The 26,797-nt window shown below is 43.3% G+C and overlaps 1 protein-coding gene across 3 annotated transcripts; it reads right to left on the reverse strand.

Annotated features, from left to right (window-relative positions):
* Nucleotides 1-756: 756 nt before the first annotated feature.
* FAXC (failed axon connections homolog, metaxin like GST domain containing) lies at nucleotides 757-23,780 on the reverse strand. 3 transcript variants are annotated; one of them, XM_083731425.1, is made up of 7 exons: nucleotides 23,547-23,780; nucleotides 22,914-23,447; nucleotides 15,668-15,803; nucleotides 11,773-11,969; nucleotides 6,982-7,199; nucleotides 5,528-5,644; nucleotides 757-1,744 (listed from the first exon to the last, which is right to left on the reverse strand). In XM_083731425.1, the coding sequence occupies exons 2-7, from the start codon at nucleotides 23,165-23,167 to the stop codon at nucleotides 1,458-1,460; spliced, it is 1,209 nt and encodes a 402-aa protein (XP_083587551.1). In that variant the 5' UTR covers nucleotides 23,168-23,447; nucleotides 23,547-23,780; the 3' UTR covers nucleotides 757-1,457. The 3 variants fall into 3 exon arrangements, with proteins under 3 accessions (XP_083587551.1, XP_083587549.1, XP_083587550.1); XM_083731423.1 differs by having other exon boundaries at nucleotides 22,914-23,451; XM_083731424.1 differs by lacking the exon at nucleotides 23,547-23,780 and having other exon boundaries at nucleotides 22,914-23,526.
* Nucleotides 23,781-26,797: the final 3,017 nt, after the last annotated feature.

Below are 26,797 nucleotides of genomic sequence, written 5' to 3' on the forward strand. Positions count from 1 at the left end.
TTGCCTTTGCAAACATCTGCAGCACACCACCATGTTCTGGATGTTAGATGTTTGTGGCATGCTCCACCTAAGAGCTGCTAAAAGCTCCTTGGGAAGATATTAAGTACTAGCAGAAAGCCTATTGTTGTGTGTGTAAGGAAGACTTGTATGCTAGGAGGACATCAGTGAAAGCTGCAGCACACTGTAGGATCCTAGCTAGTGAGAAACAGACCTCTCACTTTCAGAGATGGAGAGGAGAGAAAAGCAAGTATTCATTTATGTACAGTGGTACCTCGCAAGACGAAATTAATTCGTTCTGTGAGTTTTTTCGTCTTGCGAATTTTTCGTCTTGCGAAGCACGGATTCCCATAGGAATGCATTGAAAATCAAACTTGCAAGACGTTTTCGTCTTGCGAAGCAAGCCCATAGGGAAATTCGTCTTGCAAAGCAACTCAAAAAACAAAAAACTCTTTCGTCTTGCGAGTTTTTCGTCTTACCAGGCATTCGTCTTGCGAGGTACCACTGTAATAGAGAAAGGGTGTGTGTTTTTTAAGTGTAAAGGAAGGTATTTGGGTGAAGACTAAACCTCTTCTTTTGACCTCCCACAATTCAAGTCCTCAAAAATCAGTTCTGCTTCTCTGTGCATAGCTGACCTCTCCATCTGCATAACCTGAACTTGGCTTCTGCTTCTCAGTCACACAAAAGTGTGATGAAATGTTGGCAGTGGGCTTTATCCATAGGGCTGAAGAGCAAAATTGGTGCACTAGCCCCTTAAAAAAAAAGTTACAATATAAATAAATAAATTGCCAAGCTGATGTGTCAGATGGGAAACAATTGGTGGGATTTTGAATGCAAAACAACTACCCCTCATTCTTTTTGTCTCTGTTGGCTGTTTCTCTGTGAAACTGGGGACCAGATGAACCTTCCCCATACGGGTGCACAGAGGAAATGCAGTCACTTGGCACACCCAAACTTATGGAGGACACAAAGGGGCAGGGTGGAGATAATGTTATAATCCCTCACTGTGTTTACTCCATTCAACCATTTCCACAATCTATGTAGAGACGAGAAATGAAGTCCTAATGACCCCTGTTTCCTCCCTCCACCAAGCCTGTCTCTGGGAAGATATCAGCTCAAACATCAGCCTTTCTCAATACTTCCTTTTGGCCTATGGATGGTTTCTGCATATCATTCTGGAATGTTCTTTAAAAAGGGGGGTCCTCGTCCCCACACATTACCTTCCTTGTCAACTATACCACCTTGTTAAACAGAATTAAAAATGGTTTCTCTAGAATCCAGTGGAATGTTCTAAAAAAAATAAAAATAAAAATGCTGAAAAGATCCACATGAATGGCATAAAGCAACATTGTCTCACGTCCCAACCAATTTGGGTCTCTTTAGAACCTGGGCCAATTGGCAGGATTCCCAGGAGGTGGTGGAATTTCTGATAAAAGATGGAGAAGCGTTTTGTAGACACATCACTTGCATTGTTCATGATCTGTGTAGTCATCCATGTCCACATCAGAATCAAAGAGGGAATGTCCTGTGTAATCGGTGTCAGGTGTTCGCGAAAAACTATTCTCGGTTCCCTCATCATCAAATGTTTCTGTCCTTGAGTAAAAACTGAAGTCCTGCAACGGTTGAGTCTTACTTGCTTCACTGCTTTCTTCTGACTCATACAGAGTGTTGTCATCATCATGGTGCCATTCTGGCCAAAATTTCCTCCTTATTCTCTCACAGTACATAGCAAGGTTAATCAGTTCTCCTAAGAAAACACAGGGAGGGAAGGAAATAGCATTATATGATTACCCAACTACAAAGCCTATAAACGTAGTGATAATCTTATTATTTTTCATTGAGAAAATACAATTCATTTTATTTTTATAATGTATAACTCACTTTTCACTACCTCCTGAAATAAAACTAGGTTTAACTAGGTGTCTGAAATTCAGCAGGGATGGGGCTTATGGGAGGGAGTTCCACAAAGCTGAACCTGCAACACTGAAGGGAAGACTTCTCATCATGCGTCTGGTCCATAGGGAACTACTATTAGTGGTCCTCCAGTTAATATCAGTGAGCAAAATGGGATGCACAGCCTTAAAGCAGTCCTAAAGGTATTCTAGGCCTAAGTTATTCATGTGCACTAGTACAAGAACTTCGAATCTGGCCTGGTAGCAGATGGTAAGCCAGTGCAGATTTTTTAATACTTGTGTCTAGCCCTGGCATTCTGCATTACCTGAAGTCTCCAGACCACACCCAAGGGCAGACCCACATAGAGTATGTTGCAATAATCAAGTCTTGAAGTTACCAATGCATGTACAAGAGTGGTCAGGTTGTTGTTGTTATATATTTAATTATGCCTCATGTTGTTGTTGTTGTTATATATTTATTTATTTGTACCTCATGTTGTTGTCCTGACAACAACAGCTTACAGTTAAAAATAAGGATCACTAAAAATAGAAAAATATATATTTTTAAATATTGTTGAATTTAAAAAGGGACCCTTGTGGTCCTTTCCATCTCTATGATTCTATAACTTTCTGTTTTCTTTTGGAAGAAGGGTATTTTTCATATACAACCAATATGCTTCACAATCTTGTGGCTACATCTCAAAGTCCCATTCCTATTTGTTCATACTTTAAAACACATTTTATTGACTTGTTCACTGTTATATATAACAGCAGCCATTATCTATAATAGAAAAATGATATATGTCCCGAGGACAACATGGGACAAAATGAAGCCTAACAAACTGCAGTGGATGAATGCTTTCCCCTATAGCCTGTTTTTAGAACTCTAATAGACATAGGTAATGTGCAACCTTGTACCACCAGGTGGCAGGGTTGTCTGAGAGAAACTCGCCTTTCTTCATCAGGATTCTACAGGAAAATATTCTGTAGAACAATATTACTTTCACATACATAAACATAAGGTATCTTTTGGTGGTTCCCTCACTGAGAGAAGTGAAGTTACAGGGAACCAGGCAGAGGGCCTTCTCGGTTGTGGCGCCTGCCCTGTAGAACGCCCTCCCATAAGATGTCAAAGAAATAAACAACTGCAGTGGTAACAGAAGACTAATATTGGGACCTATTGTATCAGTCGTGAAGTAGACATGTAGACCCGCATGGGAAAGGTAGTGTGGACCATGCCATATATTTGATGAATTGGTAACCATTTCTGAGGCTGCAAACTAGTAGCAGCTATGCTCATTAAGAAGTCTACCTCTCTATCACATACAGTGGTACCTCGGGTTAAGAACTTAATTCGTTCTGGAGGTCCGTTCTTAACCTGAAACTGTTCTTAACCTGAGGTACCACTTTAGCTAATGGGGCCTCCCACTGCTGCCACCCGATTTCTGTTCTCATCCTGAAGCAAAGTTCTTAACCCGAGGTACTATTTCTGGATTAGCGGAGTCTGTAACCTGAAGTGTCTGTAACCCGAGGTACCACTGTATCTGACTTTTAGAAAACACCGGAAGGCAGCCCTCTTTAGGGAAGTTTTTAATGACTGATGTTTTAATGTACGTATTTTTCGCCCCATAGGACGCACCTAGTTTTTTTTGGGGGGGGGGGGAATAAAGAAAAAAAATATATTTCCCCCCCAGGCATGGGGCTGGCGCGGGGGAAGCCTGAGCTTCCCCCAATCACAGCCCCGAGAACAGCCTGCTATCCGCAAGCCTAGGGAGGCCAGCGGTAAGTCGCTCCGGTCTCCCCAGGCTTCGGAATGCAGGCAGCTCTGCGCAGCCATCGGGAGGCGGGTGCGACTTCGCGCCCCGCTCCCGATGGCTGCGCAGAGCTGCGCTCACCCCTGGACTGCAGGCAGCTCTGCGCAGCCATCGGGAGGTGAGCGCGAAGTGGCGCCGGTCTCCCGAGGGTTGCACAGAGCTTCCTGAAGCCTGGAGAGCGAGAGGGGTCGGTGCGCACCGACCCCTCTCGCTCTCCAGGCTTCGGCGAAAGTCTACATTTGCCCCATAGGACGCACAGACATTTCCCCTTCATTTTTGGAGGGGGAAAAGTGTGTCCTATAGGGCAAAAAATACGGTATTTTTAATCTTTTGTTGGAAGCTGCCCAGAGTGGCAGATGGGCGGGGTATAAATTGTTTGTTTGTTTGTTTGTTTGTTTGTTTGTTTGTTTATTTATTATTATTATTATTATTATTATTATTATTATTATTGCTGCTGCTGCTGCTGCTGCTTTGGGACAGTTCAGCTGCATATGCTCTTCGACAAAACTGATTATCTTGGCCCATTCTAGTCTGGGTGCAGATCCAGCCGGGTACCAAAAGCAGCCTCGGTCACCCTGAGAAGTTTTTAATATGTAAGTTTTTAATATGTAATGCTGTACTGTTTTTAACACTGATTGGGAGCCGCCCAGAGTGGCTGGGGAAACTCAGCCAGATGGGCGGGGTATAAATAATAAATTATTATTATTATTATTATTATTATTATTATTATTATTATTACTGAGAGATGAGAAATTGAGAGGGGCAATGAGACCCTGTTGGTTCTCCTTGATCTTTCATCCATTGATCACCATAACCTCCTGGAACACTTCAGAGAGTTGGGGCTACCATTTTACAGTGGCTTCTTTTCTACTTCTGGAGTCAGTTCCAGATAGCAGCATTAGGTAATATTGGGAGACTATACCTCAGCCCTCTGGCAGCTAATCTGCAGGGTACGAAAGGGTACAATTTGTCCACAATGCTATTTAATATCTATATGAAGCCACTGGGGGCAGTCATGGGGAGATCTAGAGCAAGGTGTCACCAGCACACTGAGGATGCCCAGGTTTATTTCACTGTAGCATCTGAATCAGTCGAGGTTGTGCATGGCTAAACTTGTGCCTGCCTGGATGCAGTCATGGACTGGATGAGAGCTAATGAACTGCAACATAAATCAAGATGCTAGGGTCGAACAACAGGCTCAGCTGGCCTCGATCAGAAGTCAGGCATTTAATATCTCTTCCACCAGAGTTTTGGCAGGCCTGCTTGCTTTTTACTTTCAGACATCACTTGAAGACCATTTTATGCCTACAGGCCTATGCAGTTGTTTACTCAAGGAAATTTTAGCCTGACATTTACGGATTGTTCTCTATTGTCTTTATAGTTCGTTTGCTTTTTATGTTGCCATTCATCACCCAGATGTTTTTTGAGAGGGTGATATATGTTAGTTTGACATTTAAAACTCCAATCTTAGACCATAGGTTTTGCCTGAAGTCAGAAGTCCCATGCACACTTAGCCCCTTCAGCAAAGAACTATGCCTCCTGGCTCCTGCTTCCTGACAGTGTTCACCATCCCAGCTCTACCTTCTGACTTCCCCGTCTTGGTCAAAAATCTGAAGGATGAGCTAACTGCACTCACTTAGCTTGGATAGCTCAGTTGGTTAGAGCATGTTGCTAATGGCAAGGTTGAAAGTTTGATCCTCATATGGGACAGTTTCAAATTCCTGCATTGCATGAATAGGCCTTGGGTCAGATTGCAAACAGGTCCTTTCCCTTCACTATCAAATAATATCTTCAAATCTATAACGCAATTAAAGTAACCCCTACCTTTAATTAGTCTCTCCGGCCTAGTTCCTGGCAGCGTCCACATTGCCTGTGCTAGATGTCCAAAGACTGTAGCATCTAAAGTGGAAAGTTTGGGCCCCATGATGTACTTCTTATCACCTACAAAACAAAGCCAAAAGCATTTCTTTCTTTTTTTAAGCCTGTGGGTATTTATTTATTTCTCCCCTCCCAACTCACATACTCAGTTGCCTGGTGACATCCTGCTATTACCTTCAAAGCATGAAGCTCAGCAGTCAAGCTTTTAAATCGCAAATCACCGGGCACAAATTTCTGTGATTGCAGAATGGCATTGCCATGTCACTGCAGGGGTATTTCAGCCAATTAATGCATCAAAAGGAAGAGTGTGTTAAAGTTCATATATGAACCTGCATTTGAGGACTACTGCAATACGACCAAGGAGTTTTGTGCGTTAGCAGTGATAGACAATTTCCCCCAAAGAATAAGATAATCCCACAGTGCTTATTTAGCACAGGGGTGGGGAGCTTCAGCTACTACACAAGCAGCCTATTACACAAAGGCAAGAGTCTCACCCATTGCTCTCTCCACTTCTTGCCTCTGGCCCCAGGGGTGTAGGGCTGCTCGCCAGTGCCCAGGGCAGATGCGGAGTGTGCTTGTTCAGCCCTCACCTTGGACCCCACCAGGGAGGCACCCCCCAGCTGGCAAGCACTTGGGTGCTGGATGAGACACATGGAGGGTTATCTTCACCCTTTGTGCTCTCCAGCCCCCACCACCAGCAGGGCACAACAGGAATCTCCTGGTTTGTGCCCCCCTATTGTGCTCCCAGGGCACCAGCCCCCCCCCCCCATACACTACACCACTGCCTGGCCTTGCATGCCATAGGCATCTGGCCTCCAAAAGGTTGCCCCCAGAGAATTGTGATGTTGGGGCCGACAAAGGTTCCATATCCCCTGAATCAGGGTTACCATTGCAGAGGCAAATGAGGATGCTCATTCGCAAGGGAACTCTATGTGTGCATTATTGTGGAGTGGAAATGTATACGGTAATTTTAGGTGATCCATAGTGCCAGTATATTTAATTATTGTAGAGAATTTGAATGAATCATGGTGCATTCCCGAAAACATGTTTGCAGCCTAGAATGCTGAGCCAAGTCTTCAATGACACCAGCTCTGCAGGTTTCCTTTCAACACAAAATTACTCTTACGCAGAATCAGAGTTGAATAGCCAAGACTGTGCATAATGAGAAATTAATCTCTAAAATCAACGCAACTAAATAAAATGCAAGTTGGCATATGAAAGCATCTCACACAGAGCTGAATTTCTGAAGCATGTGCAATTTGGATTGTGGGGGAGATAATTTAACACATTCATGAGGCATATACCTAAACTATGCATAAGATGAAAGTGGTTGGAGTAGTCTATCAAAACAAGTGATAATGCATTTTCAATATAATGTAATGAAAGGCACTGTACATTACCCAGAAGACCCGCCAGAGAGCGCATGTCTTTCTCCATCAGCTTGTAGATCTCTTCCTCAGAGAAGCGGCCAATGCCATGGCCGTACATTTCCCGCCTCACTATTCCTTTCGTTATATGGCAGAGAATCCACTTCAGCAGGTCACTAAAAGGACCAGTAAAGGAAAGCATCTTCTGAGTCTCATGGAGATTGTCCACCCACTGGCAATATGCTAAGGTCCTAGAAAGTGGTGAGGGGGGAAAAAAACATTCATAGCTGTGGAGGAACACAAACACACTTCTCTCGACCAACCCAAAACGGAAGATGATAAACACGTATAATAGGAAGAACAGGCTTCACTGAGGCAGTAGATTCCCCAAACTTCTTTTGTGCTACACTGAAACAGAGAAAAGCTGCTTCGGGGTGGGGGAGAACACAATTTCACCACCAGCTAGATCTACTATGAAGAGAAGGATGACAGTATAATTATCAAACGTCTTTCAAACTCTTATTTTTAATTTTTTTACTACTAATAATAATCTACTACTTTTAAAAAGTAGTAGATTATTAGTAGTAATAAACACACACACACACACACACACACACGGGCTTCCACTTCAGTAATACTGTATTTAAAACATTTTTACACCTTCCTTTCCACAAATTGCCCATAATTATCTTGAAAGAATCAAGTTTTTCTGAAGCTTAGGTATGAGCAATTGGCTAGTGCTCCCACAGGCTAGTATCTCAGGTGCTTTTGCTTTTCCATACATGGCGTGGCTTACTCTTTTGAGGCCTCTGGAGCTATTTGCCCGACATCCATCTTATACAATGTACCTTCTCTCTGCAGTGGCATATTGTGATTTGGAAAGACCGTTTTGTGGGTTGGTGTATGAGCGGCCCTACCTCCCAGCAGGAAGTTGAACCAGGTGGCATTTTGGATCCATCTAACCCTTCAACCTAGGCAATGATGATGCCAGTAATTACAAAGTAGTGACTGCAGACATTTTTGAAACAAAGGACTGCTTGTGGATTAATAATAATGTTCTATAGCAATGCTTGTTTGAGTGTGAAAGCCACGTTTAATGGGACTGTTAATTACCTCTCTCAGCGACACTTGAATATTCCCCTTTCAAGAGGACTGCATGCAGCTGGAACCAGAGATGCACTTGTCAACACAGTATATTAACAGAGACTTCCAAAAGCTAAACATGCAAGGAAGCTACCAAGACAGGCTTTGCGCTTGCGTGTCCCATACCCACCCCTCGCCTCTTCCTCAGTACTATTCCGAGTAGCAGAGCAAATCACAACTTTAAAAGAGCAAGAGATCAACAATGCTCTCAAAGCTAGGCGCAGTAGTTTTTCAGCAAGGTTCAGAATGAAATATTTATAAACCCAGAAATACTTTCTAAGTGGTGTCAATTCAGGTCGTTTACCCTACAGAGCCTGTCTACCGGCTCTCTTCCTTTGCCTCCTCATGCTGGCATTTGAACAAAGTTGAGCTTCACCATTACCCTAATGCAGCTTTTACCAACCAAATGCCCTCTAGATATTCTGGACCACAAGCCCCACCAGTCTAGGAGCACAGGAAGCTGCCTTAAACTGAGCCAGAGCATTTAGCTCGGTACTGTCTTACAACGGCCATCAGCAGGTGCCCAGGATTTCAGGCAGTTGTTTCTCCCAGCCCTACCTGGAGACATTGGGGACAAAACCTGGGAGCTTCTGCATGCAAAGACTACACTGACGGGGACTGATGGGAGTTGTCATCCAAAATATCTGGAAGGCACCAGATTGGTGAAGCTTTCCCTAAAATGACAGAGGGTGGCCTCAGGTGACCCCGCTGTGGGGGGGGGAGGAAGCTTTCCAGTTAGATCACACAAACAAACTTGGTCCCCTACCCTGAAAACATGCCAAGTATGCCAGCAAGGTGCTTTTAGCACACAGTTCTCACTTCAATCAGCTGGCTTTGGGAAGTTCCAAGTGCCTATAAAGCTCAAAGAAAGCAGAACTGCCAGGGGCTCCCTAGTAACATTGACAGAAATCATTCAACACTATGCAGAAATTGATCAAGGAGAAGAAATTGCCAAGGAGATGAAGAATTACACAACTTTTAGAAGACATCCCTGTATTGAGAGGTTTTTAATATTTGAAGCTTTGTTCTGTTTTTAGTGTTCTGTTAGGAGCCATCCAGAGTGGCTGGGGAAACCCAGCTAGATGGGTGGGGTATAAATATTATTATTTTTATTTAATGCTTTATGTTTTCATTATGTTTTTAGATATGCTGCAAGCTGCCCAGAGTGGCTGCAGAAACCCAGCCAGATGGGTTGTTGTTGTCGTCGTCATTTTCCATATTCATTTTAAAAAAACAGATACACGCAGAATGAGCAAAACGAATGCCATTTTAGGTCTTATATACAAAGGTCTTGTATGAGTACCCATCTGCAACATGTGCAAGAGAGCCATGCCTGGGCATCTTCTTCAGAGCCCCAGATAGCAGCCCTGAAATCACTGCTAGTGCTTCTCAGCTCCCACACCAGGTGTTCTGTGACCAGGAGTGCTTCCAGACTGTCACTACTTTGGAGGGGGGGTATTCAGTCACCTAGGGGCAAATTCAGGTTGCACAATGACAGCTGCTTAGGAGGTTGTTGGTGCAACAACTAGCTTCCCCCAAAGATTAAACTTTTTTGAAATGAGGAACGCAATAGGACGATGGGATAACACTTGCTTTGATGCGACATCATCTAACCTGCCTGCGAGCAAGATAGATTGAATGCACATTCAATAGCCAATGTTGCCTAATCTCCCTGAATGCAAATCTGAAATGTTCAGCATACATTACTGTTTTTTTCATGCCTTCTATAGTTTAAGATGCATTGTTCAACGATGACATGTTTATTATATTTATTTCTCTCCCCTCCCTGATTGTTTGGGTTCTTTTGTTTAGTATTTAGTTTTGGATATACTTTTACAATATCACAAGCTATTCTGCAGTCAATGTGCATGTGTACACGCTGAAATATGAAAAACCTTCCAAAAATATTTGTTTGCTTGTTTTAAGTGTGGAATGACACATCATCATCTAACCTCCCCACAACCAAAACTGAATGCAGGAGGAGGAGGAGGAGAAGGAGGAGGAGGAAAAAAGAGAGAGTCACGCCAGCACAGCAAAAGTCTTTTGTGGATCCAACCCTTAATTATTTATCAAGCTAAACTACTTGCTGAAATGGAACAAGAGAGAGACGACATCAATAGCAGTACTTTAAAGGAAATAACAAAGCAGTGGTTGAAGAGGAATGCAATGGAAGGGAGGAACCCTCCCAGCTTCATCTCCTCTGTCCTGCACCTTTATTGCTGAGAAGGAAAAACCAAGAAGTAGAATTTTAATCATTTCAATCCCCCAGCATCTCCAGACAGGTCTGGGAATGTCCTCTGTCTGAAACCCTGCCAGTCGGTGTAGACAAAATTGAGCCAGATGGACCAATGATCTGATTCAGTATAAGGCTGTTTCCAATATTTCTAGTAACAGATAACAGTGGGTGCCTATTTTTGAGGGAGCTCTTGGACCTTTCTTTCCCAACAGGCAACATTCCATCAGGAATTCTTCCTTGTATACAATGAGTATATGGGGTAATCAGGCATTGATGCTGATGATGACAGTGGCAACTATGAAGGAGCTCAAAGCAACTTGGACTGCAATCTATAGGGACTGCAATCCCATCCAGGCAGCTTACAAGGCCATAACCCATTTGACTTCAGAAATGCACTGTTTGCCTTCGACACATGCTCCTTGCATCTCCAAGCACATTGCCATTGTATGGTGTCAGCTGCTTTGAAATGGCCCAAAACAATACAGAATATTTGGGGAAATTTCTTGAAATTTGGGAGGCTTTGCAGGCATATCTAGATGGTACAATTCTAAAGTAAATGTACTGAAGTGGACAAGTTGAATAACATGAATTGAATGTAAAATATAATATGGGGTAGCATAAGTTAATTTAGAAAATGGCTTAAAACAGGCTGCTGCGTGAAGAATCCTGCCTTTGATTAGGGAGGTGAAGCAGCTGGCTTTTACTGACTTATTATGGAAGCAAACATTGAATGTCTAAGAACATGAAATCTCTCTATGGCATTCTAACTGTGCTTTTTCCATTATCATAAATCCTCCAAGTCAGTGTTGTTCTCCCTGGGGTGCATGGGAGGCATTTGTTGACTTGATGAGTCAACAACAAGAAAATAAACCTAGGTGCAAGGAAATGGAAGTAGATGCGACTGTGTATTTTCAGCCACCTTTATTATCTGTATTTCAATTTTGGATAATCCCTTCATTTTGTTCCTTCCTACTTGTTGCCTTATAGCTGATTGATTAGACTGAAAGCCTTAGGAGGCCAGAAAACCACTTTGGGCAACAGCTGTAACCCTTGGGAAAGGGCAGGTTTGCCATCAAAATTAAAGAGAGATGAACAGAGGCTGCAGCCCTATATTTCTATGCTGACATAGATATTGCCAGGCTCCTTCAAAGTTGATGAGCATTGCCATTCAAATGGTGTGTGCCCCACATCTTGTGATCAATTATGTGGGGCAGGACTTACCTGCCCCCCCAAATGTTTTATTCAGGTTGGCACCCCTGATGTTCAAAGTTTATGCAAATCTGTGCCCTCTTGTCTTTTGGGGTGAATGGAATCTTTTCGGGTGGTGTGAGTAAGCAGAAAGACAATGCTAATATAACTAGAAGACAGAAAAGAGAATTGGGTCTAACAAGTGTGCTATCACATCTGAAATCATCAGAGAGCGTCTAATTTCCATGGCAACTTACCAGTAAAAGTGCTCCTCCACCATTTTTGTAACAGCTCTAGAAACAGCTCTTTCATGCGGGCCAAGATGTTTGTTTAAATTGACTCCAAGCTTCTCTTCCAGAAAATCAATAATGAATTCTGTGCCGGACACTTTTTTGCAATTGTATTCAATCCACGGCATTTTCCCTTGAGGGGAAAGTTTTCCATCAAAGTAGTTCTAAGAAAAGAAGTACCAAAACAAAAACGGGGAGAAATCAAACACACATTTTAAAAATATTAATAATAACACAACAATCACAAATCAGTAATTCAGGCTCTATTGCTAAGTCAACAACAAACCAACAGGTCACAACCAAGCATTATGTCTGCTCCCGAGTGAATGGTGAGGTGTTTTATCTACCTTTTATGCTTTCATTCTCTGCCCGCAGGAAAATTTGCTGCAGGGGGACTCTCAAGTGTAGCTTGAGCTGAGCAACAGAGAAGGACAACAAGAGCAGACAGGGATGGGTGACTGGGTAGGAGAAATCACAGATGCCTCATTTCTAGAGTCAGAAACATGCTTTAGAGGTAAATTTGGCACCTCTCTATTCCAAACTGTAATGCGCTCACTAGACCTGTGTAGGTATGCATGCCCATCTCCTGAACCAGCCTACATTTTTGGACATTTCTAGACCAAAACTAAGTAACAGACAAAATTGCAAAAAGTGAAATAGCCCTCAGCTGGATTTTTCAGACTCTGGGTGTGGGTGCATGTGAGACTCTACCACCAACTTTAATCCCTTGGCAAGTCCAATAAAGACAGATGGCTAGACTGAGGGTGGGAGGATTCAGTTGCAACCCATACCTAGCCCTTATTCTTTCAAGTGTTCCAATATAGGTAACCAATTCCTTCTGCATGTCAAACACCTGCCTTCCCATTCCCATTTGAATATGGCTCACTACAAGAAGGTGGCAGAGGGTTAAAGTCAGGTGAAACAGCAAAGGAAGAACAAGAAAGGCAACATACAAAGCCTATCAAGTAGTTAATAATGGTGATGACATGATAGATTAGATAGATGATAGATAGATATAGATAGATAGATAGATAGATAGATAGATAGATAGATAGATAGATATAGACAGATGATAGATAGATAGATAGATAGATAGATAGATAGATAGATAGATAGATAGATCATAGATGATAGATAGATAGATAGATAGATAGATAGATGATAAATAGATAGATGATAGATTAGATAGATAGATAGATAGATAGATGATAGATAGATAGATAGATAGATGATAGATATGATTGATAGATGATAGATAGATGATAGATAGATAGATGATAGATAGATAGATAGATAGATAGATAGATAGATAGATAGATAGATAGATAGATAGACAGACAGATGATAGGCAAGCATAACACCCAGTAGTTTTGGGTAGAAAAAATGAAAAATGTTTGGTGGGAATTTTCCAAGATGGATTTTTTTCCAAATTATGTTTTTTAAAACAAAAAAAACCTCTGCTGCTACATTTTTATGTAAATCATTCTCTACTTTTAGAAATCCATTGCTTCACAAATTTAATTAGTAACATAATGAACCAACATAATACTATTCAAATTGAGCAATTGGAATGGAGACAAAACCAGTCAAATCTAAAATCAAAGCTGCAATTAACTTCTTCTCATGAGTCTAATCCTAGGAAGCACATTCATGAGCACAGTTCTTCAGGCCTGCTATGTTTTGATTGCCTTCATTTCTCCCACCCCCTTAATATCTAAACAACATAAGCGAAGAGTGTGCAACCGAGTCATTATATTTATATCTCACCTTCCCTTCCAGCAACACTACATGTTTCTCCTCTCCCTCTCACTATCACATATTTACAAGTACTTTTTAAAAAAAAAACAATCCACCTTTTCATGGGAATTATTTTTAACAAATTAACATTTGAACCATATGAAGTGTTTTATTGATCCCCTAATCAAATATAACAATTCTACTTTTAGTTACATGGGAAACAAAATCAAATAAACCTGCTAAAAGACATCAAATCTGTGGGGGGTAGCAGAAAAAATAAATACATTTGGGGGTGGGGAATCCAGTTCAAAATGGGCTGTAAAATTCACATGGCTAATAATAGCAGTCATTTGTTACAACCCTTTGCCAATATGCCAAAACAATATGGTTTCTATGTTCTTGTCAAGTGTAGCAGTGGGAATGACGCAAGCCTGGCCCATGTGCATGACACCATTGGGCAGGCAGGTTCCAGCAGGCCGTGCAAGAGAGGGAACCTCTTCTGTACATGTATGGACCTCAGCGAGTTAAGACAACAGTCAGCTCCCAATCTACTGAAAGTGCCACAATAATAAAAGCTTCTGCCTCAATCTGTTACTTGACAAAAATAGCGAGGGATGTGAAAAGACAAACTTCAGTATAATCAGGATATACCCAAGAAATAATTGCTTTTTAACAGCAGTTGCTTTCCCTTCCACATGGAATTGCAAATGCCAGGTACAAAATGTATTAACACCACCAGGTAGGTGTTCAGGCGGTCCCTAAGCAAATCTGAACAACTCCCTCTATTTCCAGTGTACAGAGGCAAGTGACAGTGCTTACGTAGCCAAAATCGCATCACCCGTTTACAAGGGGGAAGTAGCAGCAGGCTCAGGGGAAACATCCCCCACTTCTCAGTTTTCAGAAGGTGGGGGAGGACTAAAGAATGGGGATACAGACACCCTGGAAAGAGCATTCTCAATGACCATGAAATGCTGGGTTGTCTTTGACAGAGGCAGAAGGGAATATCTGGGGGCAGCATGGCTCATGGGCACCACAAGATTAAACAGGAGCACTCCACACAGCAAACTTATGTGGCAGATCCCACTATGATTCTGCATGTTTTAAAGCAAACTTAGGGGTAGTAGTTCAGTGGTAGAGAATATGCTGTGCATGTAAAATGTCCCAAGTTCAGTTCCCAGCTATGGCTGGGAAGAATCTCCTGGCTGAAATTCTGGAAAGCCACTCCCTGCCTGTGGCAACAATATTGGGCTAGATGAACTAATGGTCTGACTTGTTCCTATGTTCATCTGCTTCCTAAAAAGGGATATTCTACTCTAGAAATGCTCTTCTGACCTGGTCCCCCTGGGCTGTTCCACTTGTCTTCATGAAAGTTCAATCCAGATGCATGCTGCTCTCTTGGACTTTGGGTTGAATAAGGTAAGGATTGTGTGAGATAGCTATGCAGCCTTACACTCATATGGTTGTTACTTTCTTAGCAAGGGGTAGTGGAGTCTTCATCTCTGTGAATTTTGGAGGCAGCAAGAACCGTGAAGAGTCAGAAAAACACAAAAGAGTGTGTGTGTGTGTGTGTGTGTGTGTGTGTGTAAATGGTAGAAATAGTCTGAAATTTGGTGTTAAGCTATGGCTTTTTAAAATCAGAATTGTTATTTTTATGGACACACCTAATATATTTATTTATCTATCTATTAAAATTAACATGTTCAATCAAGTAAATGTCACCTTAATCAGAAGGCAACCCTAAGAATAATTGATTAAAGAAGGAGGCAATCACATGGTACAGAACTCTGGCATGACTACTACACCATTTATATACAAGGATCATTTTTTGAAAGCAGTCCCACCCAGAAACCTTTCTACTACACACATGTCAAAGCTTACATGTAAAGAGTTATGTGTTCCCATGTTTAAGCTTTCCACCAAGAGTGCAACATGGGAGATATTTTCAACAAGCTGCCTAAAAACCTGCATCATGAGGTGGTACTGTTCTGCAATGACTGTACCACGGGACTCTTTTCTCATTAGAACAGACCAATACACCTATCCTCTAGGCGAGGCATATGGTCCTAAAATAGGTGGCATCATGCACCTGTAAGTAGCCAAAGTAACATAACATGCACAAGTTTACCTGGTAGGGCAAATCAGCCATCCTTAAGTAAGTCTCCATTTTCAAACAGAAAGGAGATAAACTCGGAATACCATTGTTTGGCCTTGAAAACTGATGCAGTATAATAGCATCTTTTGAATCAACCTCTTGCTCTTTCCTATAAGCAAAACAAGCGAGTAAGTTTTACAAAACAGAATCCATCATGCGTCATACAGCATCAATATGTCAAACTTGCAAAGCACAATGCAACTGCTGAGGCAAACTTTCCTTATGTCATTCAATAGGATGCCACCATTTTGTATTCATTAAGCTTTAAGTCACTAAGAAGCACTTTGGACTGCAAGGGCGAAATAAGCCAAGTCAAGGTGATTCAATATTCAAAATATCTAAAACCTTCCACAGTTAAAATCATATACACACAAATGACCATATTCATAGTTATGATGAAAGCGTTACATGTAGGGATGCCATCTTGTCCAGAAACTGCCTTGATAGCAAACATAAGCCTTGATTTATTATTAGTTCATATCTAATGCTGCTGAGTATTACTTTAAAATCATCAGGACATTATGCTATACTAAAATTAACATGGTACTTGTAGCATGTTGAAGGAGAAGATAACATATAGCCATGGACCCAAAGTACTTAGCAAAAGCCTTTGAAGTTAGAATGTTGAGAAGTCCCTTTTTTTTCTTTTGAAGCAAGCTTATAGTCCTCATGGTGAGATAAATACTCTTTCTCTATACCCCACCATCATTATTTCAAATAAACTCAGTCAAGTCAATCCAACGATCAACTTAGTTTTTTCTATGCCTGTGAGGAACCATTTCAGAATAAATATAACCAGGCTTGTGTATATTCTGAAATCCCAATGTCAGCAAGCAGGACATTTAGTATTGACCAAGGAAGTTTACATCCTGAGAATATCAGTTTACTTCTATATTAAAAGCAAGGTTCAATCCACTAAGATTGCTGAAACAGATTTGGTTAAAAGTCCTAGAACCCTAGGGTGCAAATATTTACAAAGGTACTTCTTACATAAGGATGGCATACATGGTTCTTCCTCAGTCAATTTTACTCTCACAACACCCTATGAAACAGCCTACTAGCTGAGAGATAGTGACTGGCCCAGTATCTTCTAGTAAACTTTATAGCCGAGTAAGGATTCGAACGTGGGTTTCCCTGGTCCTAGTCTGACAATCTCAGCACTACACCATTCTGGCTCTTCAATATGATCTGTTGCCTCCACCTTTGCTTTCATCCCCTATCGTAGTCCCAGGAGCATCAGGAAGAGCAGGATTCCTAGAGTGATTGCTTTAGGGTGGTGCCACCTTAGAACAACCACTCTAGGAAACAGGTGTGCAATGCACATATCCACCCACTCATGCAGTCCCCAGGCTTAATGGTGCATTGGTCCACCGCCTGAAAGCAGTGTCCAGCAAAGTAGTTCTGTCAACATAAGGATTTCCATTTGTGCAACTGATCTTCCCCTCCCTCTCACTGCCCTGTGTGCCCACACAAAACTGCTCCAAAGGGTTGGGGAAGGAACCACAGCAAAAAGGAAGAACACAGGAAGAGGAAATCCCATTCAGCAAATGGAAATCCTTGTGCTAATGGAACTATTTTATTCCATGCTACCCCAAGTCTGCCACATGGCAAGGCTACTTAAGACACTGGCAGAGGGCAGGGGAAGTAGTGGCCAAGACAATGTGGCCCCAGTGCCTTGCACAGCTCTTTGCCTGTCCTACAAGTGAACAGAAGTTATGCAGGTATATGCAACTGTACTTAGTAAGTAAGATGCATACAGACAAAGTTCCTGTATGTGGCTATTTTGAATTTTAAAATAAATAAAACACATGGAGCCCTGAATACATTGTACAACACCCACCCACTTTGGTTGGGCATCTGCCACATGCATTGAAATGATACAAAAACCTTGTTAATTCATGAAAACTAAAACATGCAGATCAGCAAATCCTTTGTTTTCATAGATTATTTCCCTCAGTGGTGCTAATCAGATTTCCACATTCTATAATCCCATTGATTTTAATGAGATGGGATACATATAAAACTTGTGGATATATAAAAGCTGGATAACCCAAAAGGAATTCTGGTTATAGGGGGCTTCAGTTGCTATGAGGCACCCTGTATGAAGAGATTGATAGAATTAAACTCTTACTATGAGCCTTTGTCCCACACAACTCAAAGCTAGTCCTATGACAACTAGTCACTGTTAGACAAAGCTAGTCACAGCTAGTCCTATGACAACAACAGTATTTATTACTGTGCTTCTCCTAATCTCTTACAGGATTTCATATACTTTACCAAAGTCAGCCTGACAGTAGCTCTGTGAAGAAACTTCACAGTTAAGGTAAAGTCCAAATACAATAATATTGTTGTGATATGCATACTGTTTGGATGAAAATCGTCCACTGCATCAATTGGGGCAGGATGAGAGGGGAGGAAAGAATCTGGCCTCCGGCTCCTGTCCAGAGAGCCAGGAAAAACACAAAGTGCTTGGGTTCAGCAGGCAGTCTGCTAAGAAATGGTTAGGCCAATAACAGTTTCAAAATATTGGTTTTTGTTTGTTACATACTTGCAAGGCTTCAGTTAACAAAAGAATCTTGCTGTTATATGGGTCAGGAGAATTGAAAAGGGTCAAATTGTCATAGGTTCTTTAGCAGACAATCTATTCAAAGATCATTCGTCCTCACGTTTATAGGCTAATGGGGATTCAGAAGTGCAGAGAGAACTCTGAAGATTGCTCAGAGGATTCTGGCAGGAGTGGAGGAAGGGAACAGAAGCAGGAAAAGGAAAAAGGGAAAGGAAAGACTGCCCTGTATGGAGCCAATCAAGAGAGAGAAGTTGGTCAGAGAGTGAAGAGACTAGAAAGAGGCAGAAGGTTAGCAGAGAATCACTAAAGGCAGACAGAGAGGGAAGGCAGTGTGGGGGCATTCCAGTTTCAGTTCTCCAGAATAATTACTGGTCAAAGTGACAGCAGCTGACACTCAGCTGCAGGAATACTTCAGGAGGTAACTGACATCATTGTGCATGAGCCCTGGCCATTGAGTAGCTGACCAGAAGGAAGACTTGAGATGAGAGCTGCAGCAAATCTTTTGGAGCGGCAGCCATAGTTGCAAGAGGTGGAGTCTAGTGTGAGTAACAGCTAAGAGGCTATTTTACAATCCTGTATATATTTTCAGTGAGACCCTGACCACAGAGAAGACTTGCAAGCCCATGAGGCCCATGAGTTAACCAGGGAAGGAGAAAGGGAGAACTGGCTATTGGTTTTGCTCAGTGATGAGAACAAGGGAATATTGAGCAACAATAACAACTTTACAGCAACAATTTGTAAGGTGCCTAAAAGTAACCACCTATTTAACAACACTTGTTGGTTTAAATAATCTACCTCAATGTAGATCAATATTAAATAAGTTTTAATAAACTAATGCAAGTCTTCTGGTCTGTTCATCCCATGCCTATACTCAGTTATTGAAGACCGTAAAAGTTGGAATTAAAGGGTTATAAAATCTAGGTACAGAGGTACCTCGAGTTAAGAACTTACCATAATTCATTCTGGAGTCCGTTCTTAACCTGAAACTGTTCTTAACCTGAGGCACCACTTTAGCTAATGGGGCCTCCCACTGCCGCCACCGTGCGATTTCTGTTCTCATCCTGAAGCAAAGTTCTTAACCCGAGGTACTATTTCTGGGTTAGCGGAGTCTGTAACCTGAAGCATCTGTAACCCAAGGTACCACTATACATCTTATTTAAACTGTATGATATGGGGATCCTATTTATTTTTAATTTATTAAGATTTATAAGTCACCCATCATCAAAGATATCAGGGAGGTGAACAAATATAGCCAAAAACACCATTAAAGGAACACTGAGAATAAAATGTAGCTACAAGGCAGTAAGGGTACATAGGACTAAGTGGCGATGTCCTTCCCTTGTGTAGCACAAAGGCAGACCTTCATGAACTAGGAGACCTTATCAAAGCTACAGTAAACCTTCCACTTGCTGTCAGGCATCAGTTTGGTACCCAGTGACTTCACCATGAACTCTGGCCCCAGAGGTTCACCTGCAAATATACTTACCACTAGATGCATGACACACAACTGTTCATCACTATGTGTGTCTATCCCAAGTATCTCCCACCCAGCACTTTTAGAAAATTCCATTCCAACAGGTTGAGCTCTTAATGCAATGTCCAGATATCAAAATTTCCCATAGACACAGTCCAGTTTAGCTTCAGCTACAGAAAGTATCATTGTACTAATGCCAGGGAACAGATACTGGCCTTAAGGCTGTGCTGTTTATTGCAGTAAATATAGTTACAAAGAATGCAAAGTTGATTAGAGTGAAACAAGAATGCCCTCTGGCTCTTTTTTCTTCCCATTCACCCTTCTCCTGATTGATACCTGTGTCTTATCTGTGGCAACACAGATCTACACTGGACTCTGAAGCACTGTTTACCTCATCCTTGGAATAAGGAAGAAATCTCACTCCACTTGCCTTCCTCAGTGCTTTTGAGCTTCCACCAGCTCCTGCTACAAAAAGAATTGCTGAGTGTCTTTAACCACAGTTGGTTAGAGACCATGGTGCTGATAACTCCAAGGTTACAGGTTCAGTCCCCATACAGCACAGCTGCATATTCCTGCACTGTAGGGGGTTGGCCTAGATCAGGGGTGTGCAACTTCCAAGAGACTGCAATCTACTCCCACTAAAAAAACTGGCAGTGATCTACGCATTGTATTTACCAGAGTTGTTGAACTTTTTTTAGGGAGCCAAGGTTATCTCTCCCCTTGCTTAGTAACCAGAAGAAACCTAAAGGGCACAATCCTTTATCCGGTGCTTTCACTTTTGCATAGAGTGACACTCTGCTCTCATCTCTACTGCAACAGATAGGTGATGTTGGCCTTGCTTGGTGTCAAAGACCTAAATGAGTGCATAAATTACTACAGTGCTCCATTTCCTGATTGCAACCACAGCAAAATCTCTAATGATTTTCTGGAGCACTGACTAACCAGTGTTACAAGAGTCTTCTCCTCTGATGACTCAGGCCAGCACAAACAGCAATTCAGGATAAATCCACCTAATTCATTTTACAAGCTTACTCAAAATTGTAGCATAAAGGCATGTATTTCCCTCTTTAATTGTTCTTGTTTCTCTTGTGGCAATTTGCAACAGTTCTCAGATGTCACAGATATCAATCTGTTTACTCCTGTTTTGTGCAAGGATGGCTCCTTTGTCTACCAGAATAAATCTGTCCCAATAATCTCTGGATGTTGCCTCCATCACCACCACTCCATACTTATCTAGATCTATAGGAGAAATAGTTTGCCAGGTGCTGTCCCAAGACAGCCAGGACTCGCAGCTGCAGTTACTTAATATAGTTTACAAGAATAATAAAGACCAACTACGGCACCAGTTGTTAACTTCAGGTTCTGGCCTATGAAAATCACAGATGCATAATTTATCTAAACATTGCTGGTCTCTCATTTTAAGCTGCTTGTGGCATTTACAGAAAGCTACACTACAGTGAAAGAAGACCATTGCAAATAAATGGAGATGGTATCATGTTGAAGTAGTAGACACATCTATATTGACTTTTATGTCAACAAACCCTCGTGTCTGAAGGTAAGGGAACATAAGAAAGGGGCTTCACAGATCTGGGACGGTTTTGGAGGGTTTGGGGTACAATTCAGCAACTGTGGGACAATGTAAACATGTCTCAGATGAGATACACTAACTGATTCTCCAGTTGCAAAAGAGAGAGGGGTGTGTGGAGGATGTGGTGATTTATTTATGGCAGTGGGACTAGCAGGAAGTTTTTTGGGTCTGGGTTCATCCCACCATTACCACCTCCTAATACCTTCCCCAAAGAAGTAGCATTCCCAGAAAGTTAGAGGCTGACCAGATATTTAGTGGAACTGCTATGTTTGGGTGGAACTTGAAGACTTAGTGCAGGTATAAGAAACTGCAGGCCTGGGAGCCAAATGCAGCCTCTCAGGCTTCCCTGTCTGGCCCTTGGGCCTTTCCCCAGTCCTTCTTCATATCTCTCTTGAGTGTCTTTTCCTGGCAGAAATGTTTTGTGGAACTCCCATAATGCCCCTTGGTTGCCTGGAAACTAGCCTAGTGTATCAATGTGAAATTTACATTTGCTCCTTCGGTCGCTTTTGCCTCTGGCCCCTCTGACAACACACTGATCTTTTAGAGTTAAAAATGTGAAACACTAGGGGAGGGCAGGGAATGGACAGCTGTGTGCCATGGAAAAATCCCACAGTAAGCAGTTTTGTAAGGGTGACGTATTATGACTCAAAATGATAACAGAAGCAGAGATAACAGAAGGTGCATCCCAACTGAATGGAGTTGCTATCCAATACATGAAAATGAGTTAACGGAAGTTTTCGCTCTGATTCTCCCCCTCTCGGTTTTCTACACCCATTTCTGTCATATTTGGTGCTCATATCATATGCTTTGCAGCATAAACACATACCTATAATAGGGTAGAGAGGGCCATATAAACCAATGGCACAACCCACCAGGAAGTCTCCAGAGCAAGCCCTTTTTGTCAGGAGGCTGCCCATGGGGACCACTATTCTGTATGCCCAACCAGTATTATTTGGCTGTGTGTCAAGTACTCCACATTGCAAGAAACCCACAACAAACCACACCCCTACGAAGTGTCCACATCAACTGCTAGCATTTAAGAGCTGTGTATATATTATTATTGGGGTATTATTTTTCCATAGCCCCTAACCTTAAAACATAGTTGGCATGGCCTAATCAGCTTGAAGCATATTATAAAACTCACCTTTATTCATGGGGGCGCATGAAAACCTGCCTGCAAATCGCACCTGGAAGCCCCCCACCCTTCAGCTGCATGCTGCATTTACTCAGTGCCATAAAAACACTCTATATATGCTCAGAGGCCCATGACAAGCATTTCACAGGAGCATTGGCACTGAAAACAGGTTCAGGGGTTGATGGACCTTGGGCTCAGACTAAGGCCTGCTGTTGCGATGGTCCACATTGAAACAAAGGAGGTGCAGCTTCTCTTTCTGCGGGTATCCTGGAACCCATTAGATCGCTGCATGATGGCTGATCACAGCCCGTCCCTTCCCCCACCCAGCAAGGAATCCCCCACCCTAGGAAAACAACCCTCCTCCCTAGGGGTGCCCTTGCTGCGCGCTATTTTGAACCTCTTAGCTCTCCATCTCTCTCCCCCAAAGACACCCCCCCGGAGGCGCCCCCCTCTCACCTGATGGCCAGGAGCTCGTGGAGCAGGTAGGCGGCGGCGGCGAGCAAGGCTCCCCCGGTCAGATAGAGGGTTTTCTTCCACCACGAATCGGACCCCAGCCCGGCCATGACCCCGCCGTAATCCTGCAGAGGGAAAGCGATGATCTCCCCATAAAAGGAGAAGCGCTCGTCGGAGCCCGCGCACCAGAGGCTCTGGTTCCGGCTGAGATCCACCACGCACGACCTGGACGAGGCGAAGCCAACCCCCCAGGGCATGCTGCGCGGCGAGGGCGGCGCTGGATCCCGGTTCCCCCAACGAGCACGGGCGCAGCCAGGGCCGGCGTCTGCATCGGGGGGAGAAGCAGGCGGCGAGCCGGAGGCTTAGTTAGAGGCGGAGGAGGAAGAGGAAAAGGAAAGCGAGAGCAGCGTGAGCAGCAGCAGCAGCAGCCGCGCCGGGTCTCCTTGGCGAGCTCTGCAACATCCTCATCACCGTCCTCCTGCAGCTGCTTCTCGCCTTTGTGCCTTTGCATGCAGGAGGGGTGATGTCATGGCTCTCCTGCCTTGGGGAAAACAAACAAATAAATAAATAAACCTCAGGATCGATTCATCTACCCTGAAACATCCCCCCCCCCCCCCGCGATCCAGGCGCACCCACCCAAGCCTGCCTCCCACTGTCGCGTCGGCTGGAGGGAGGACGAGGAAGGTCGCGCGGCAATAGGGCAGGTCTGCCCAGAGCTCTGGGACAAACAGGGCGGGGATCGATGCGGGATTGATGGCTGGTTTGGAGGGAGAAAGCGCGCCCCGGTCTGCTTCATTGGCTCATCATCACGGTGCTGTCCTTCCTTCCCTGCAGCTTTCACAACATTAGACCGGACCGTGTCACGTGGGTGGCGTTCAGGTGTGTGTGGGGGGGGGAAGGGGGACTGGACGCAGCATCCTAACAAATAAAAGCATGCGTTCTCGTTGGTAAACAAAACCCCTGCTTTTTAGAAGATGCGGGTTTTTATTTATTTTAATTATTAGTTTTCTTCCATGTTTGGCCATGAGGACGAAGTAGTGTGATCCTAGGCATGTTTACTTAGAAGCAAGTCTCACTCTAGATTCAATAGGGCTGACTCTCAAATAAGCGTCCAGACAAAAGATTTGCCGCCTAGCTCCTCTTGGCCCCCAGAACCATGGTTGCTTCATTCATCACCATATCCCTGGCCCAGAAGTCAGCAACCAGTTTGGGCAAAGGACCGTTGTTGCTTTTTTGCAGAGAATGGGGTGGGTCTCTGATGGAGCCAGTGGCGTAGCGTGGGTTGTCAGCACCGGGGGGCAAGGCAAGTAATTTGCACCCCCTAACCTGTGGATTTGCGCCCCCTAACCCATGGATGTGTGCGCCCTAACCCTAACCCCCAGATGTTGCGCCCAGTGCGGCCGGCCCCCCCTGCACCCCCCACGCTATGCCACTGGATGGAGCCCATTGCCACTTACTCAAATGGCATTGATGCAAAGGCCTACTGGCATGGACTATTCTCCCAAACCGCTCTTGGGAGGGGAAGAGTGACAGCAGAGCTTACTAGCTGCTGAATACTATCATAGGGAACAGCTAATTTTCCCACCCATGTTACCCGAGATGCCTTTGCAGTTGGGGGGAAAACTGTTCACAATGCAGCTGATATTCTTCCTCCCAATTTCGGGTGGCAAGTGTGAGGTTATCCTTACAAGACTAAGAAACAGTCTAGAGCAGATCTAAACGCCAAGGCCATTTAGCAAACTTCCATTTGTCTTCCCATTATGGTTTTCATCAGTGTCCCTTGAAATCTATTTCTTCCTGTATTTATAAAATTTTTCTTTTGTTAGACATTTTCTTTCTTTCTGCAGAGATTCTACTGACCGAGGACAACTTGTCCTTTTTCTGTTATGAAGTGCATCTTCCTTTCCAATTAGCTTCCTGCTTACCGCTTTAAAGATGACTTCCATCATACATATTTAAGAATCCATCAGTAGAGTAATCTTGATGTCAATAATTGGAAAGGGGAAGCCTTGTGGTTATGGGAATGTTGTTGCACAACCAGGCAAACAAACATTAACAAATCAATGAAGGTTTCAAAAATTGTGCATTTACTTGTATCTAACAGGACATGAATGATTATTAGTTCACAACTGTACACTGTGGGAATGGGAGTGAAATGCTTCCTCTCTCTCCCCCCCCCCCCCAATTAGCCCACAATTGGGAAGCCAGAACAGAGACCTGAGTTCAGAACCACATTCTGCATCAAGTTTGCTAGGTGACCTTGAAATAATGATTATCTAAGAGTATAGGCAGTGGTGAAGCTGCATGCTCCGCTACCAGGGGTGGAGAGCAGGTGGGGGTGTGGCTGGCGCCCCCCCCCGGGGGGCATGACGTGCACCTGTGGGGGCATGGCGTCCGCCACATGGGGGGGCATGGCACATGTCTGGGGGGGGCACCACGATGGCACCCTACTGGAATAATGGTATCGGGGGCGATCTGCTCCCTCCACACTCTGGTTCCTCCGCCAGTGAGTGTAGGTTACGAGGAAGATGGGAGTATAGAGTCAGTTATGCCACCGGATCTCCTTAAAAGGGAAAGGAGGGGAATATGTAATACAGTGGTACCTCTGGATGCGTATGGGATCCGTTCTGGAGCCCTGTTCGCATCCTGAAGCGAACGCAACCCGCGTCCCTGCGTCTGCGGGTTGCGATTTGCCGCTTCCACGCATGACGTCATCTTGAGAGTCTGTGCATGTGCAAACGGCGAAACCCGGAAGTAACGCGTTCTGTTACTTCTGGGTTGCCGCGGATCACAACCCGAAAATGCTCAAGCCGAAGCTACTTCAACCTGAGGTATGATTGTACAACTATTTGTGTACTAAATCCCTTTGTGTACTAAATCTATGGAAAATATACAGAGTATACTTAATATAGACACTATACCTTTGGTGATACCCAGAGAATCTGCCATTCACATTTCAGATGAGTTGGTATATTAATTTGGTGCTAATTAGTAGTAATAAAGCTCACTGGCTTTTTGTCATGGAATACCATAGTAGATTATCGTTTGTTAACAGGGTGCAACAGATGGAGCTGAACCTTTCCTGAATTTGGTAGCTATATGGCCACTATATAGATATTCCAGCAGAAGGTTGGACTTAATGGGGCAGTGGTTTTTACACCTTATAATCTCCTGCCATAGAAGTCAAGACTTCAAACCTCTAGCTACTTAATGGGAAGCAAACCCCATTAAACTGAATGGTACCTGCTTCGGAATTGTCACAGTCAGGGCTAGATTTCTCTCAGTAGGAATGTGGCAATTTTGTGCAATCCAAAATATCTTGCTAGAATTCTTGTTTTCCCACAATCCTTACTGTCACAGTAGTGACTGAAAGGCACAGAGTTCCTCAAATAAAAAAGCCCTCATGAATGGTTTCAACTTCTACAAGTGTTAAAATCTGTGTTCTTTCCATAGTTCTATTTTTATTTACATGTTTCCTTAAGACTTCTTTTCATTTATCTAATAAAAAGCAAGAGCTATACAAGATTGTGTCTGCCCCTATTCAACCCACTGCTGACAGCACAGCCCTTTGCTATCAACAGTGAGCGAGTAGTGGCAGATATACTCTGCTGTAATTCTTGTCTTAATTGTTTCTAGGGTGCAAGACTATAAGGTAGGACCAGCTTTGTTCTCCTGAAGCCAGGATCAAAGAGATATAAAAGGCTGCTAAAATACAGAAACAGGAAGTTAATAAAGCATTTGCTACACAAATAGCATAAAGCCATGGTTCCATGTTAAAGGTAAAGGTAAAGGTACCCCTGCCCATACGGGCCAGTCATGTCCGACTCTAGGGTTGTGCCCTCATCTCACGTAAGAGGCCGGGGGCTAGCGCTGTCCACAGACACTTC

The sequence above is a fragment of the Podarcis gaigeae genome, assembly GCF_964106915.1.
Source record: "Podarcis gaigeae genome assembly, chromosome: 3".
Taxonomy (NCBI): domain Eukaryota; kingdom Metazoa; phylum Chordata; class Lepidosauria; order Squamata; family Lacertidae; genus Podarcis; species Podarcis gaigeae.